Genomic DNA, 14926 nt, shown 5'->3' with positions numbered 1-14926 from the left:
CAGTGTTACCACATATGCAAATGCCCCTGCATTTGTAGTAGTACTCAACTGCCACAAATGCTAATTCTTGGTTAACGACGTCAGTCAACTGATGCGTTGACTAATGATATTTTGATGTAGCACCTATATATATATTTATTTATTGAATTTGGAACTCAATACTCTCATTTGTACATAGGCTCAATAAAAAGAAGAAATATAATTGTGCCCAAACATTGGCTCCTTATAAAATTGAGGATCCAAGTCAATATTAATTTAGTAGGCAAGACATACTATAGGATATAAGAAAATGTATGTATATAAATATACATTTATATATATATATATATATATATAAAAATGCAGTTCTAACTTTTTTTTTATGGCAGACATATATTTATCACTATCGGCATATACTACAAACTTCAATCACAAAATTTTCCATTTTGTGTTGGACATGTCTATGTTATGACAATAAGGTACACACATTTTCTTTTAAACTAGAAAATTATTATTATTATTATTATTATTATTATTATTATTATTATTATTATATTATTATTATCAGTCTTGCACCATATAACAGCAAACTGCAAAGAAAATATTTCACAGTTTTAAAGTGTAGCACAAAATGAGGCATTTTTTTTAAAGAGAAATTGGCTTGAGAATCATTGCTTAAATTTGATCAAGTCAACTTTTACATTCTGAAGCTAAGTAAAATAGCCACAGATGATGAGGATGACAAGGTCCCTTAGTTTCACCTTTACACAACAATCTTCAATAATTTCAGCAGTTAAACAATATAATTCACAATTTTAAATTGCTTGAAAAAATACCTTCCAATTTGATGATTAGTTTACTAATATTATTAATTATTATCTTGAAAGGTGTAATATATATTTAGCACATGTATATCTCTGTCTTCCCGGTTATATACTAATTAATTACTATGTATACATTTATAAAATATTGATCACGAATAAATTTATAACTAATAAATTCAGCAACATTAATTGATGATCATAATACTAGACAACAATAAATAAATAAATAAATATGTCTCAACTAAAGTGAACAAAAAATTGCTAAGGATTTTGTTAAATTATCTAAATCAATAATTGTTTCACAATGAGTAATATTTTCTTATAATTAATTACTAGTATGAAGGCAATTGCTTTTGTGCAATCAAAAGCAAAACACACACATCAAATTACGTCGTGTCTTTACTTGGCATTTTTCCTCACTAACAAACAAGTTAAACTCTATTCTAAAAAATTGACCATTAAAAATGGCCCCTACTAATTATTAATTTCAAATAAATTATATGTAAATTTAGTTTTTTCCCCTGATATTTTACTTCTATTAAAATATATATTTTTTGTAATAATATCTCGACTAAATATACGATGATCAATTTCTTTTCCTACAAATCTTTACTAGGAATCAGATATGTTTTGTCCTATTTTCTTAGTTTTATTTATATCACCATTTAAAAAAATTCCAGACCATCATAAATCATATATATATATATAAATGTTGAATAATTATTCCTCACAAAATTATACACCTTCAACATTCTAGGTCATTATACATAAATGAGAATTAGAAGAAAAGAAAGTGAGACCAAACAAACAGATCCCGAGTCTAATCTAGTAGATAGAGTAACATGTTAAACCAAGTAATAAATTGTTATTAATCTATACATATAGATTAATGTATATATATATATATTTATATATACACAATAGTTTATCTTATTGACCCCAATAAAAAAAAAACTAATTTGTGTGGATGCATTCTTTCCACCACATTAAACCAATGCATATAACTATGAAGTCAAGGATTTACACTCCCAAGCTAAATGACAAGATAATTAATACATATATATATATAAAAATTATAATGGATAGCGATCCATTTGTAGGGTATCCCAACCCAAGAGAAGAAGCGGTGGAAGGTGAGAAAAGGGTAGGGGTCTCCTTCTGTGTTGGCTGTCCAGAAGCAGTGCCATGGGAGACAAATATGCCCCAAAGTATTAATAATTTGACACCAACCACATATAATAATAACGTTACTACCATATTTAATTTCATGGCCAAAATAATACAAAAATATGTCAAATCCCATTTTTCCAATTTAGAATTTATTCCTTGATGACGGGCAGTAACACATGGTCTGCTGCTTAATTAACCTATATTAATACCCTTCTAAGCATTATTTTATTGAATTGTGTCACTTTTTTTTTCTTACAATGATTCTCAATTGGACCACTCCTTTTCAAGCTTATTATATGTACACTACTTTGTATTACCTTAACAAGCTGAAGAAAAAACCTGCCTAAGAAGATTTTAGAGTACTCCACTTCAATAAAAAAAAAAATGGCTGCCACTAATGAGAAGCAGAAGAAGGCTGGATTCATGTCCCTGTACAAGCCGGCGGCCGCCACCGGGACGTATCGATTTCATCTTCCGGAGCCAAAGAAGGCCGGTGATGACGGTGGTGATTATAGTAAGAATTACATTTCACGTAGCTGGTTTTTCATGAGAAAACCAAAAGGAGTAGTACGTAGTAAAGATCATCAAGTTGATCATGACCTACATGGTGGTGAAAAGGTCATCCAACAAGGAGGCGGTGGCAGTGGCGGTTGTGGTGGCGGAGAAAAGCCATTGGTGGTTAAGGGAAGGAAGTCAGTCTCACATGTGGAAACGAATTTGGGATCAGTGGTTGCATTTCTCCAAGTGAAGGTTTTGGTTAGTGACATGCCTAGCTTCATGCAAGTGCATGCGTTTAGATGTGCTAGGCGAACTTATGATAGCTTGGAAAAGTTTAGTGCAAAACACATGGCTTATAATATCAAAAAGGTACTAATTACATTTATCTTATTAATTACATGGATTTTTCTAACTTAATATCTCTTTTAATTTCCTCTTTAATCTCTCTATCTGCTAATTTGTTTCAATTCAATTTATAGTATATATACTACTGCTATATATATTATGAATAAGGTATATGTAACAACCGAATCCAGAAAAAAAGAGGTGAATAATTTGAGTTTAGAAGAAAATGCTCTTCTCCCATTATGTGAATATATGATACGATATGGGTTAAAGTGTGTTACTATCATGGCATGCTGGAAAGTGGTTATTGCATATTCATTATCATTTATTACATATTTGTATAGAGTCATAGACCATAATGAGTCATGAATCTCTAGCTAAATTTCATTATTATTTTTGATGTATGTATGTATGTATTTATTTATTTATTTGTGTGTGTGTGTGTGTTTGTGAAAAAGTCTGTAAAAAGCTTTTTAGAAGTATGTATGGATCTCTGGATCTCTTTCGTTGTATATTGCCATGTGTTTTGAGTATGGGGCCAGCTAGCTGATGATGAGAAGCTTTTTCCTTCTGATCAAGATTTTCACTACATAAATGTGTGTATAAGTATGTAAATACACACACACACACGTTGGATCTAGCTATCAACTGGCTTATTCCTTTTATTTTTCTACTAGATTGCAAATTTTGTCAGGATCAAATGTTCCAAACTTAATCAAACAGCCCATGTGGCTGTAATAATAAAACATATATAAAATTAATTTCATCTCTAATCATGTCATACCAACAACAAATCATCAATTTTACTGCAGCAATAGTAAAAATAAAGCACTCAATCCTTTCTTTTATATATATAATTACCGCTCTAGCTTTTTATCCAATTATATATAATAAGGTCCATGTAATGCTTATAGTATTGTATAGTATAGTATTTATATCTTTTGAAAAGTTAACAGTGATTACAACTACTACTGAGTACGTTAATAAATAATGCTTAATTATTGAACTCATCTCATAAAAAAGAAATACAAAAAGTTTTCGTGAATATGTAATATTGGATATTGAAGCAGAGGAGTGATTTTTGATGCAGGAGTTTGACAAAGTACATGGGGCAGCGTGGCACTGCATAGTGGGCTCAAGTTTTGGGTCATTTGTGACCCATGGAACTGGTTGTTTCCTCTACTTCTCAATGGAGAAACTCTACATTTTACTATTCAAAACTAAAATACAGAAAGCAGTAGCAGATTAATATTAACTCTCTCTCTCTCTCTCTCTCTATATATATATATATATATATACAGTCCAGGCCAGTACTATTTACCCTAGAAATTGATATAAATCTATATATTATCGTCGAACTTCATGATTCTACTCTCTGTATCAAGTAGAAGTTTGTACATGCATGACAGTTATTATATATTATATATATATATATTTATGCACATTCTGTACTGTATATTTTATTGCTTGTATGATTGACTGATTAGAAATTAAGTAGTACATTCATATGGTTAAATTGATTTATTCCCTTTCAATTTCTAATATTACCTCAGTATACTGGACCATCAAATCTAATGTGTTGATAAGCTTTGGAGATTCTTCTTTTTTTTTGTCGTTGAACAGTCAAACATAGTCAGTTGGTCAAACTCCAGATGCTTGGCCAATAAACACATGAAAAGTCAACTGCCTAGTGGATCCAGCAAATGCCAGCTGGTAAAATTTTCATAATATTAAAAAGACTTATCAAAAGTTTTTTTTAATGGACTAATCAAAAGTTTATTTGGTACCAAATTCTGTATACAATACATTTTATTTTTGAACCTGTATACATAAATTTTGATTATAAAGGCTATTTATCCGGCTCAATAAAAGAAAATGCCTAATCTTTTTTAAATAAAAATACATGCCCTCTTTAAAACTCCTCGAGATCAAAACCCTTTGGAAAAAAGCTTTAAAAGAAAAAAAAAAATATCATTGATGATGAGTAAGCCGGGTAACCACACCATATGATTAGACATAGCTAGAGCTAATTTAACTAGAGAGTAAGCAACAGAATTAGCTTCTCTAACACAGCAATGAAAGGTAAATTGAAAAAAAATTATTACAAATTAAAATGATATCCTTTATAATGTTGCCGTGGTAAGAGTGGCCAGGCAATTTTTTCTCAATAGCCTGAACTACATGGAGAGTACTCCAAGATGTTAAGGTAGTTTAGTCTTCGGCAGTTGGAGACTTCTCAATATAGCCATAGCTTCGGCTACTACATGAGAGAAGGACGAAAAGGCCTAATTGAATTCAGTTAATTTATTATTAGAATATGTACATAATAAGAAATATAGAAACATTGTTAAAATCAAATAGCATTCCTTTTTCATCTTTATAAAGCCTCTTCAATAAGCATATCAATATTAATAGTATGTACTCAGCAAAAAAAATATTAATAGTATGTACTTCTAATAACCTATCTAAACATGCTATGCAAAAGACAAAACTTTAAGTTATTGGAAGAGGTTTTAACGACTTGCCTAACAAATACATACTCTGTATTTTTCGTTGTTTGATAAATGTAGTTATTAAGCGAATTTTTTTTGCCAATTTAGGTCAAGTTCAAGTACTTGGGTATGTAAGTGTGTGTAAAAGAGAAATTTAAATCCGCCACCTAAAAATAAATAAATAAATAAAAATTATTCACAATCAAGCTCTTGAGTTTTCAGATAAATGATATTTAAATCCTAATCTGAGAAATCTATATATATATATATACTTAAATTTCTTTTTTAATATCATGTAAAAAATATCATTAAAAAAAGTACGAGCAATTATATAAAAAGACTTAAATATTGGTATTTGTAGAGTTCACAAATTTGATTCTAAAAATAAAATAAAAAATCTCAAAAATTAGAAACAAGAAAAAAAATCATGCTAAAATTAAACCTTTCATAAAAATATATCCAATAAAATTAGCATAAAGACATAAAACACGGGCAAGAAAAAAAAATTAATCATGATCAAGAAGAAAAAAGTTCATGCACTTCAAAAATAAAATAATTTTTATAAAACTATTAAGAATATTAAAATATAAAGTATAAAGATAATAGAGAAATGTAAAGAGAGACTGAAACTCTTGTATATGTTATTTCAATGAGTGAATGACCCTTATTTATACAGATAAATAAGCTCTAAAAAATAGGGTAACTACTCTGAATACAATAAAAAATTAATACTGATATTTTATTTTGGGTATCCTAGTGATTCTTCATTATTATGAACATTCATATGTATAATATTTATAATACTCTCCTTTGGATGTCCATGAAAACTGTCTCATTAAAAACATTGCTAGAAAAACCCGGTAGGACAAAAACTCGGCCAAGGGGAAAAGAGTGCAGTGTATATTTACTCCCCCTCATTTCAATGCTCTTGAAGATCCTTTAATCGACGCATTATGATCTTATGTACCATCTTCTCGAACGTTGATGTTGGTAATGACTTTGTAAATAAGTCTACAAGATTGTCGCTTGATCGAATTTGATGAACATCAAAATCACCACTCTTTTAAAGATCATGTGTGAAGAAGAACTGCAGTGAAATGTATTTAAATCTATCTCATTTAAGGTATTATCCTTTTAGTTGAGCAGTGCATGCATCATTATCTTTATAGAGAATTGTTGGTATTTATTTATTAGGTGATAATAAACATGTTCCTCAAATATGTTGTTTCGCTGATCTCAATCACACATTTTTCCATTGCCTCATGAATTGCAAGTATCTCAACATGATTTAAAGTTGCCTCGTTAAAACATTGTCAGGAAAACCCAGTGGGACAAAACCTGAACTAAGGAAAAAAGAGTGCAACACGTATATATCTCCCCCTCGTGCATATATCCATGGTAACTTTAGTGATCAAATATCTCATATGATTTTCATTGTAATTATAAATTACCATAAATTATCTATGACCATGTATTTACTATAACTCTTCTAGAGCATATATGTAGAATGGAATATGAATATTTATCCAACATATTAAATCAATCATGTATATAACTTTGTTCATTATCATATCATATCAACAATGTTATAATATGCATCATATTTGTGGATATTCATTATCTATGACTATGTTCAATCCAAAATTTGAAAGTTAAATATGATCACATGATGAATATCTTCGATAATATCAATTTTCATTTGCAATAAAGATGGTACTTCGGGACCATATATTTGTTGCATTCTCGTTACATGTTCTTTGGGACTTCTCTATTCATAATTTAATCTATAAACAAAGAATATATTTAGTAATTCCCAATCTACAAGATGAAATAAGAAATTGTTGACCATCGATTTGGCCAATGACGCAGAGTCAAATATACGACAGGAAACGAGACGACAATTAAGAATTCAATCTAATGGAAAAGAAGAACACACCAATGATTTATAGTGGTTCGGCCCCAAAGAATGGTAATGACCTACATCCACTTAGTGCTATTATTAGTATTGAATCTCACAGTCGTGATCAAAGAACTAGGGTTCTTGAGTTTCACAAACCTTGGGAGAATTACAATGAAACAATGGATAATCACACTATAACTCTCTCTCAATACTCAGAAAAAGATTCAAAAATCCAAAAGTCCATTCCTTGAGCTATTTCATGCATAGTTATAGGCTCAAGGAGGGTTACCTGGGCCAATGGGCCTTTAACTTTCCTTAATAACCGCGTATCAAGGTAATAAAGAGGAAATATTCAATGCAATTATTATAGGATTACAATCTTAGAAGTAAATAAATCAAATTATACGACCAGCCTGGTCGTATCTAATAGTTAAGCTCGACGAAGTGATGTGCCTCTGGTCGATAGTCGAACAACACTTCTGCCATGTGTCAACCACGTGTGAGAAATCCTTGCCACGTCATCAGCAGCCGTTTTTTGGGTAAACATTTGCCCCCAAGTTTATTTATTGCTACCAGCAATAAGTAAACTTAGGAAATCGACCTTTCACTTACTCCACGAAACCTGTCAGAGCCACCCATGCCCTCTTAAAAAAAGCAATTAACCATGTCTAATCAAGCCCTTTCGGTTTTCTAAAAACTTGTCTGACGGCTATTACACTTCCCCATACTTAGAAAAAAGTAATTCATGATTACCTCTTTTATCGTGTCGCAGTCACTATATATAATACCCCAAATCCATATTTTTACTTTTTACTTTTCACTTGCCATCTTCTTATCAAGAACTCCTAAGAACTTCGACTTTCAGAGCCCAAAAAATTTGAGGAGCTTCCATCGCTGTTCTAAGGATCCACCGTTCGGACGCTCAAAGCTTTTGTTTCAGACCCCACTTTTCATCTAAGTAAGTTTTACGAACCTCTTCGACATTTGAGATGCCATGCAAAACTGTTTTTTATGTATTCAAATCTGTGTTCTTTGACTGAAACAGTTTTGGGGTAATGGGCATATTGATCGATGCTTGATAGGGAAGTGAAATAGTGTTGTATAGGAGTTAAGAGCCAGTTTGATAGTCGAGACCGTAGACTTAGGGCGTAAAATCGAAGCAAAAATTCAATTTTTAGGCTAGTTGAAAAACAGGGTTTTTCCCACCCTCTCGGAGTTGAAAAAGTTTTCTCTGAAAAACTTTTTACTTTCGCTTTTCAATCTGTTTCTCAAACTGCTCGTATAAAACTTAGTGTTTTTGCTAGAATGCTGCTAGCTGTATAAAAGCTTAACTTTTATACGCGAGCAACGATATTCTAACTCTCAACACATATTTTTAGGCTTTACGTTCTCATCTCCCCCTTTCTCTGTTTGCAGCTTTTAATGCAAAATCCGTGGGGAGGTGAGAGACCCATCGACGACGACTTGCTAGCTCAATTGCTCGAGGACAAGGAGCAATCGTCGTTACTAATAACTGAGATTCCCTTTTATCTTGCCACTTCAAACACTCCATCGTCCCTCATCCAAAATATGGATCGAGCAAAAACTAAAGCCCAGAAAAAGAAACCTTCCAATCCTTCAAACCAGCCTGCTTCTTGGGCTGAAATTACCTCGACCAGTGGTCAAGAAAGAAATATCCCCGACCCCAGCATCCAAACTCACGCTCAACTTAGAAATTCCATTCAACCAGATGTTGAATGGTATGTCGCCCCTTCTAGCCGAGTAACAATTAGGATTATTGCGAATTATATTAAAAAATACGGACTTCCTGGGGTAACCTTAGTCCAACCCACCAAAGACCAAAGTGCAAACTTTCTAGGAGGCGCTTTCAGCGCCTGGTCGAGGTATCACATCGAGGCAGGAGCTATCCTGCCTTTGCACCCTTTCTTCCAAGGAGTGGCCAACTATTTCGAGGTCGCTCCTTTTCAAATAACCCCTAATGGATATAAAATGCTCTCAACACTCTATATCCTCTATAGCCATAAGAAATGGCTTGTCCCCACACCACACGAGGTCAACTATCTGTTTGACCTAAAATCTAACCCCAACCAGGAAAACATGGGGTTCTTCCACTTCTGTCACCAGGAAACGTCTCGTACTTTCTTGAGTGACACAACTTTTATTTCCAATGTGCAGAGGTACCACCTTGAGTACTTCCTGACTACAGACATGGTTGCCAACAATCTGGCCTTCACCCAAGGAGGTAATACTTTAACATCCCTAGTCGTTTATTTTTCTTGAATTTTTTCCTGCACTTTCCTTAAATTTTTAGTGCCTTTCAGGCCCATGGTTGCGACCAGACCCTACTCCAGACATGGAGGTTCGATCAGCCCTCTTGGCCAGTATGACTGACGTGGAGAAAAGCATCAAGCATCTGGTCACAGAGGCTAACCTTAGGCTGGTCGGGCTTTTGGATCCTCACCAGGATGTGAGGGAGTCAACAGCGGGAAGTGCCACTGGCGAGGAGATTCCCGAGAAGCACCCAAACGTGTCACAACCGCAAAGGAGGAGGACTGCTGGAGTGACAATTAGGGAGCCCTCTAGCATCCTGCGAGCTGCCACTCCCCCCGCCCCACTGCAAAAGGGAAAAAGGAAAGCCACCGAACCTCCCGCTCCCAACGACGAATCTTCAGATGAGAACGGTACTGATCTCTCGCTCTTAGATAGTTTGCCAATTCCCTGTCACTTATTTGACGGGGACGACAACTTTAAGTATACTCCAAACTTAAGTTCAGATTTCTTCCAGGCAGTAAGTAGTTCAATAAGTAATGTAGCGACTAGTAGTTGTAGCATGGGTACTTTCCTTATAATCTCTTTACTTTCACTTTTATTTCCGCCTATATATCTTGTCTCATTGCTTGTGTTGTTTCTTTTTGTGCAGATATGTCATCTGAAGACGTGTTCGAGCATTACAAAGCTGCCGCTGCATCTTCAGGCAGGAAGAAAGACAGCAAAAGGACTCGGGGGGAGAGCAGTAAAACCGCCTCAAAGAAGGCCCGAGCTGAGGACCCTCCAGCCACTGTCCCTTCGAAGGAGAACACGCCACCTCCATTGCCACTCGAGCAACCAGCCTCAACTTCTCCGGTCGACCAGGACGCTACTCCACCAACACGTGTCGACCAGCACCCCACACCTCAGGACCCTACCAGCCGAACACACCGCACTCATCCTTCTCAGCCCGAAGGCTCTCTGTCCAGCTCCGTGGTCAGCTCAGCCAGGGATAGGATATACAAGCTCTCCAAACATATACACAGTCAAGAGGCCATTGACGGCACTATTTCCATGGAGACCGACCAAATACTCAACCGGGGGCTGAATGAGATAGTTAGCGTAAGTTATTTCCTGATGCTGAATAATTTGCTTTTGATTTTTTGCCATCGCCTTACCCTTTTCATTTGATTGCAGGGATTGCTGACCATGACCGCTGGCTAGCGCCGTGCGGGTGCAATGGTGTCCAAGACCAAAATTTTTGACTCCAGGCTTGCTGAGGCTAAGAAAGCGCTTGAAGAAAAAAATGCTGACCTGCTCGAGAAGAACAATGAGCTAACCAAGCAGAACGTCGAGTTGCTTGAGAAAAGCGCGGAGCTGTCTAAGCAGTATGAGGGATTGCTCGAGCAAAAAGCCACTGTGACCGAGGAGCTGCTGGAGAGTCGGGACATCTTGAAGAAATCCAATGAAGACAAGGAAAAATTCAGGGAAAGTGCCAAACTCAACTACCAACAATCCAAAAAGCTCGAGCTTGATTTGATTAATAGTAGGCAGGAGACAGAGGAGCTGAAAAAGCGCGTGAACGAGCTTGAGGAACTCGAAGCCAAGAACTTGGAGAAGTACAAGGAAGCCACTCATCTTTGCTTCTACGAGTTTTGGAAGCACAACTGGAAGGCTAACTTCAGCTACCTATCAGATCGCTTGAGGCGGACTCTAATGTCTCAGTGTGCCATTCGCCTGGAGGAAGAAGAGAGGGCTAAAGTTCCTGCTTCCCCAGAAATCTCTCTGGCAACAGGGATAGATGGTGCAGATAATGAAGCTGGCGCAGCTGTCGACCAGGATGCTCCTCAAGACCCTCCAGCCTCTTAGTCTTTTTCCTTTCTATCTTTTAATCTCTTAATTACACGACCTACGGGTCGTGATGTAAAGCCATTTTAATTTTCTAGTTAAAATTTTATTGCTGCATGGGCAACTATTACTTTTAATTGAACAATTACATCCGAGCAGTAACTGCTCGCGGTGCAAAGAGATTCCTTTTTTGATATTATAATACTTGCATTTTATTATAACATCTGTTCACATGACCGAACTTAGAATAGTACTTTGGACTGATATAATAAAATATAAAAATTTTGAAAAATACTCTAAGTACCTTAGCATGCTTTCACTTATTTTTCTCATGTGTTTACATACCTTTCGTATGCTTTGCTTACTAGATGCCTTATATGCCCCCAAGTGATTGAGGAGCTTTAGGTCCTTGGTCACTTGCCTTGGCCAGAACCTGTTCGAACATTATTAGTCGGAGCAAAATAATTAAAATGATTGTTGACGGTGAGAACTCGTCAACTAAGTTGAGTTGGAAAAAATTATCAAGTAAGGATCGTCAATAGAAAAGCTATAGAAATCTAAGTAATAACTCAAGAAAAATGATAGAATAACAATGGAGAAATCAATCTTTCATTCACTCTCAAGCCTTTGCTACAGTAAATTTCCCAACCCCCCCTCAGGTGGGGTTAGAGTTCATTTTATAGTAGGCTCTAATGGCCCTGGGTACATGGTGGTCCTGGGGACCAAAGGGGTACATAAGTACTCTGTCAAGAGGGTGGCTTCAGAGGTTGTGGTTGTACATCCAGTACAGGGGCAGGTGTCAGGAGGATGCCTCCACTACTTGTCCGTACCCATGTCTGATGAGTGGTGGCAGACATAGTGGCGCAGGTGGTAGTGGTGTCGACTCTGACTCCCGGCCGTAGACGTACGGGCCATCACTCTTATTCCAACACTCCCACCCTCCCACTAGTACTGGTGTCTGTACTCAGTACTAGATCGTACAAGTATGTTCCATTCGACTCGTACTGGAGCCTCTAAGCATAGGGGTCTCAAGGTGTAAGGAATGGGACCCGTGGTGTATGTAATGGTTGTGGCGTGAGGTGGGGATATTCGGTCCTTGGCACGAGATGCCTGAAGCACCCCGAGGTCACCCACGAGCCTAGGCGATAGGCATGTGGCCTTGAAGGATGTCTAAGGATGCGCGGCGAGATGCCCTCCTTGCGACCCCCTTGGTGGTGCGGCTCCTTTGGTGCATGGCTCCACTCGCGTGGCCACCAGGTGGCGTGGCTCCTATGCCTTCACGAGGCCCCCTTGGAAGGCCTATTGATGGCGTGACTCTCTAGCTACTCACGAGGCCCTCCTCCTCACGCGTGGCCATGTGATGGTGCGGTTCGCTCGGGGCGCGAGGTGGGCGCGCGCATCAGGGGCCTCGCTCGGACGCGAGGCGGGGTGCGCATCAAGGGCCTCACTCGGACGTGAGGCGCTTGCATCAAGGGCCTCGCTTGGACGCGAGGCGCGAGGCGAGGGCTCACTCGGACGCGAGGCGAGGGCTCGCTCGGACGCGAGGCGGGCGCATCAGGAGCCTCGCTCGGACGCGAGGCGGGGGCTCGCTCGGACGCGAGGCGGGCGCACCAGGGGCCTCGCTCGGACGCGAGGCGGGGGCTCGCTCGGACGCGAGGCGGGTTCACCAGGGGCCTCGCTCGGACGCGAGACGGGGGCTCGCTCAGACGCGAGGCGGGCACATCAGGGGCCTCGCTCGGATGTGAGGCAGGGCGCGCATCAAGGATCTTGCTCGGACGCGAGGCGCGTGCATCAAGGGCCTTGCTCGGACGCGAGGCCGATGCTGCTGGGGCATGAGCTTGGGCAAGCGGGGCTGTCTCGCGGGGCTTGGTTCTTTTATGGGTGTGGAATACTGAGTGTCTACAATAATACAGCAAAACAACACACGTAATGAGCAAATACTTATAGTGAATACAATAATTGGCAAGAATGACTGGCTGTGCATAGTCTCTTATATTTCTCGTAATAAATGGACTAAACGTGTCGATGCGAGTTATCAATAAGATCTTACACTTATAAGCGATTAGTCACATAAAATAACCAACCCTTTTTCATAACTTGTAAAACGTAAAATTAATACAAGCCAATTCTTTAAGAAGAATTTTTTATTGATAGTACTTGCACAGGTGTTCTCCATTCCAATAGCGAGGAATGAGATCTCCATTTAAGCGAGTAAGTTTGTAGGTGCCTGGATGGAGAACTTCTTCAATCTGGTATGGTCCTTCCCAATTAGGTCTGAGTACTCCAACAGTCTGATCGCGGGTATTTAGCAAAACCCTTCGAAGTACTAAATCTCTGACGTTGAATTTTCTCTCGCGTACTTTAGAGTTGAAATACCGGGCGACTTTTTGCTGGTACGCAGCTACTCGGAGTTGGGCTTGTTCACGTTTCTCATCGATCAAGTCCAGGGATTCCATCAATAGTTGGATGTTAGAGCCTTGATCGTACATTATTCTGCGATGTGAGGGTGGATCTAACTCCACAGGAAACATAGCCTCATACCCATAAGCCAAAGAAAATGGAGTATGGCCTGTTGCTGTTCGATGATAAGTTCTGTACGACCAAAGGACTTCAGGCAATTGCTCTGGCCAAGCACCCTTACCTTCTTCTAGTCTTTTCTTCAGTGTATCCTTTAGCGTTTTGTTGACTGCTTCGACTTGTCCATTTGCTTGGGGATGAACGACCGAATAAAAGCTTTTGATAATCCCATGCCGTTCGCAAAAGTCCGTGAATAAATCACTATCAAACTGCGTGCCATTGTCTGAGATGATTTTCCTTGGCAATCCATAGCGACAAACAATGTTTCTAACCACAAAGTCCAGGACCTTCTTGGTCGTTATGGTTGCGAGTGGCTCGGCTTCAGCCCATTTAGTGAAGTAGTCGATGGAAACTACAGCGTACTTGACGCCGCCTTTTCCCGTAGGTAGAGATCCGATCAAATCTATCCCCCATACTGCAAATGGCCATGGACTTTGCATCTGTTTCAGTTCATTAGGGGCTGCTCGCGGGATTTTTGAGAATCTCTGGCACTTGTCACATCTCCATACAAATTCCATTGAGTCTTCATTCATTGTTTGCCAGAAATACCCTTGCCTCAGGATCTTTTTTGATAAGCTTTGCCCCCCAGCGTGGTCTCCACAAAAGCCTTCGTGTACCTCTTTCATCAATTCTTTGGCTTTCTCTTTTGAAACACATCTGAGGAGTGGCATTGAGTATCCCCTTCGGTACAAGATTCCATCGACCAGGATATACCTAGCAGCCTATCGCTGAAGGGTCCTAGCTTTGTTTCTGTCCGTTGGCAACATGCCTTGTGTCAGATACTCTACGTATGGTGCCATCCATGTATCCGCCACCTAGATCACCAAAGTGGTCTCCTCTGCTTGGATGCTTGGCACGCATAGTCGTTCAACCAGTACTATGTTCAGAGTATTAACATCCTTCGCACTTGCTAATTTGGCCAAAGCGTCCGCGTTTGAATTTTGGTCGCGAGGTACCTACTGAAGGGTGTACTTGTCAAACTACGCTAATAGATCCTTTGTTTTGTTTAAATAGGCAACCATCTTTAAACCTCGGGCTTGGTACTC

The 14926-nt window shown here is 38.2% G+C and overlaps 1 protein-coding gene across 1 annotated transcript; it reads left to right on the top strand.

Moving 5' to 3' along the window:
* The first annotated feature begins 2231 nt into the window (after positions 1-2231).
* Positions 2232-4345, top strand: LOC133784276 (uncharacterized). Its single transcript, XM_062223698.1, has 2 exons — positions 2232-2840; positions 3907-4345. The coding sequence occupies exons 1-2, from the start codon at positions 2358-2360 to the stop codon at positions 4063-4065; spliced, it is 642 nt and encodes a 213-aa protein (XP_062079682.1). The 5' UTR covers positions 2232-2357; the 3' UTR covers positions 4066-4345.
* Positions 4346-14926: the final 10581 nt, after the last annotated feature.

Source organism: Humulus lupulus, chromosome 6, assembly GCF_963169125.1.
Source record: "Humulus lupulus chromosome 6, drHumLupu1.1, whole genome shotgun sequence".
Classification (NCBI taxonomy): domain Eukaryota; kingdom Viridiplantae; phylum Streptophyta; class Magnoliopsida; order Rosales; family Cannabaceae; genus Humulus; species Humulus lupulus.
This window is presented reverse-complemented; position numbering and strand designations above follow the sequence as displayed.

Coding starts and splice junctions, on each gene's coding strand:
- LOC133784276 (XM_062223698.1), top strand. CDS start 2,358: ATGGCTGCCACTAATGAGAAGCAGAAGAAGGCTGGATTCATGTCCCTG. Junction 2,841..3,906: donor TGGCTTATAATATCAAAAAG/GTACTAATTACA, acceptor TTTTTGATGCAG/GAGTTTGACAAAGTACATGG.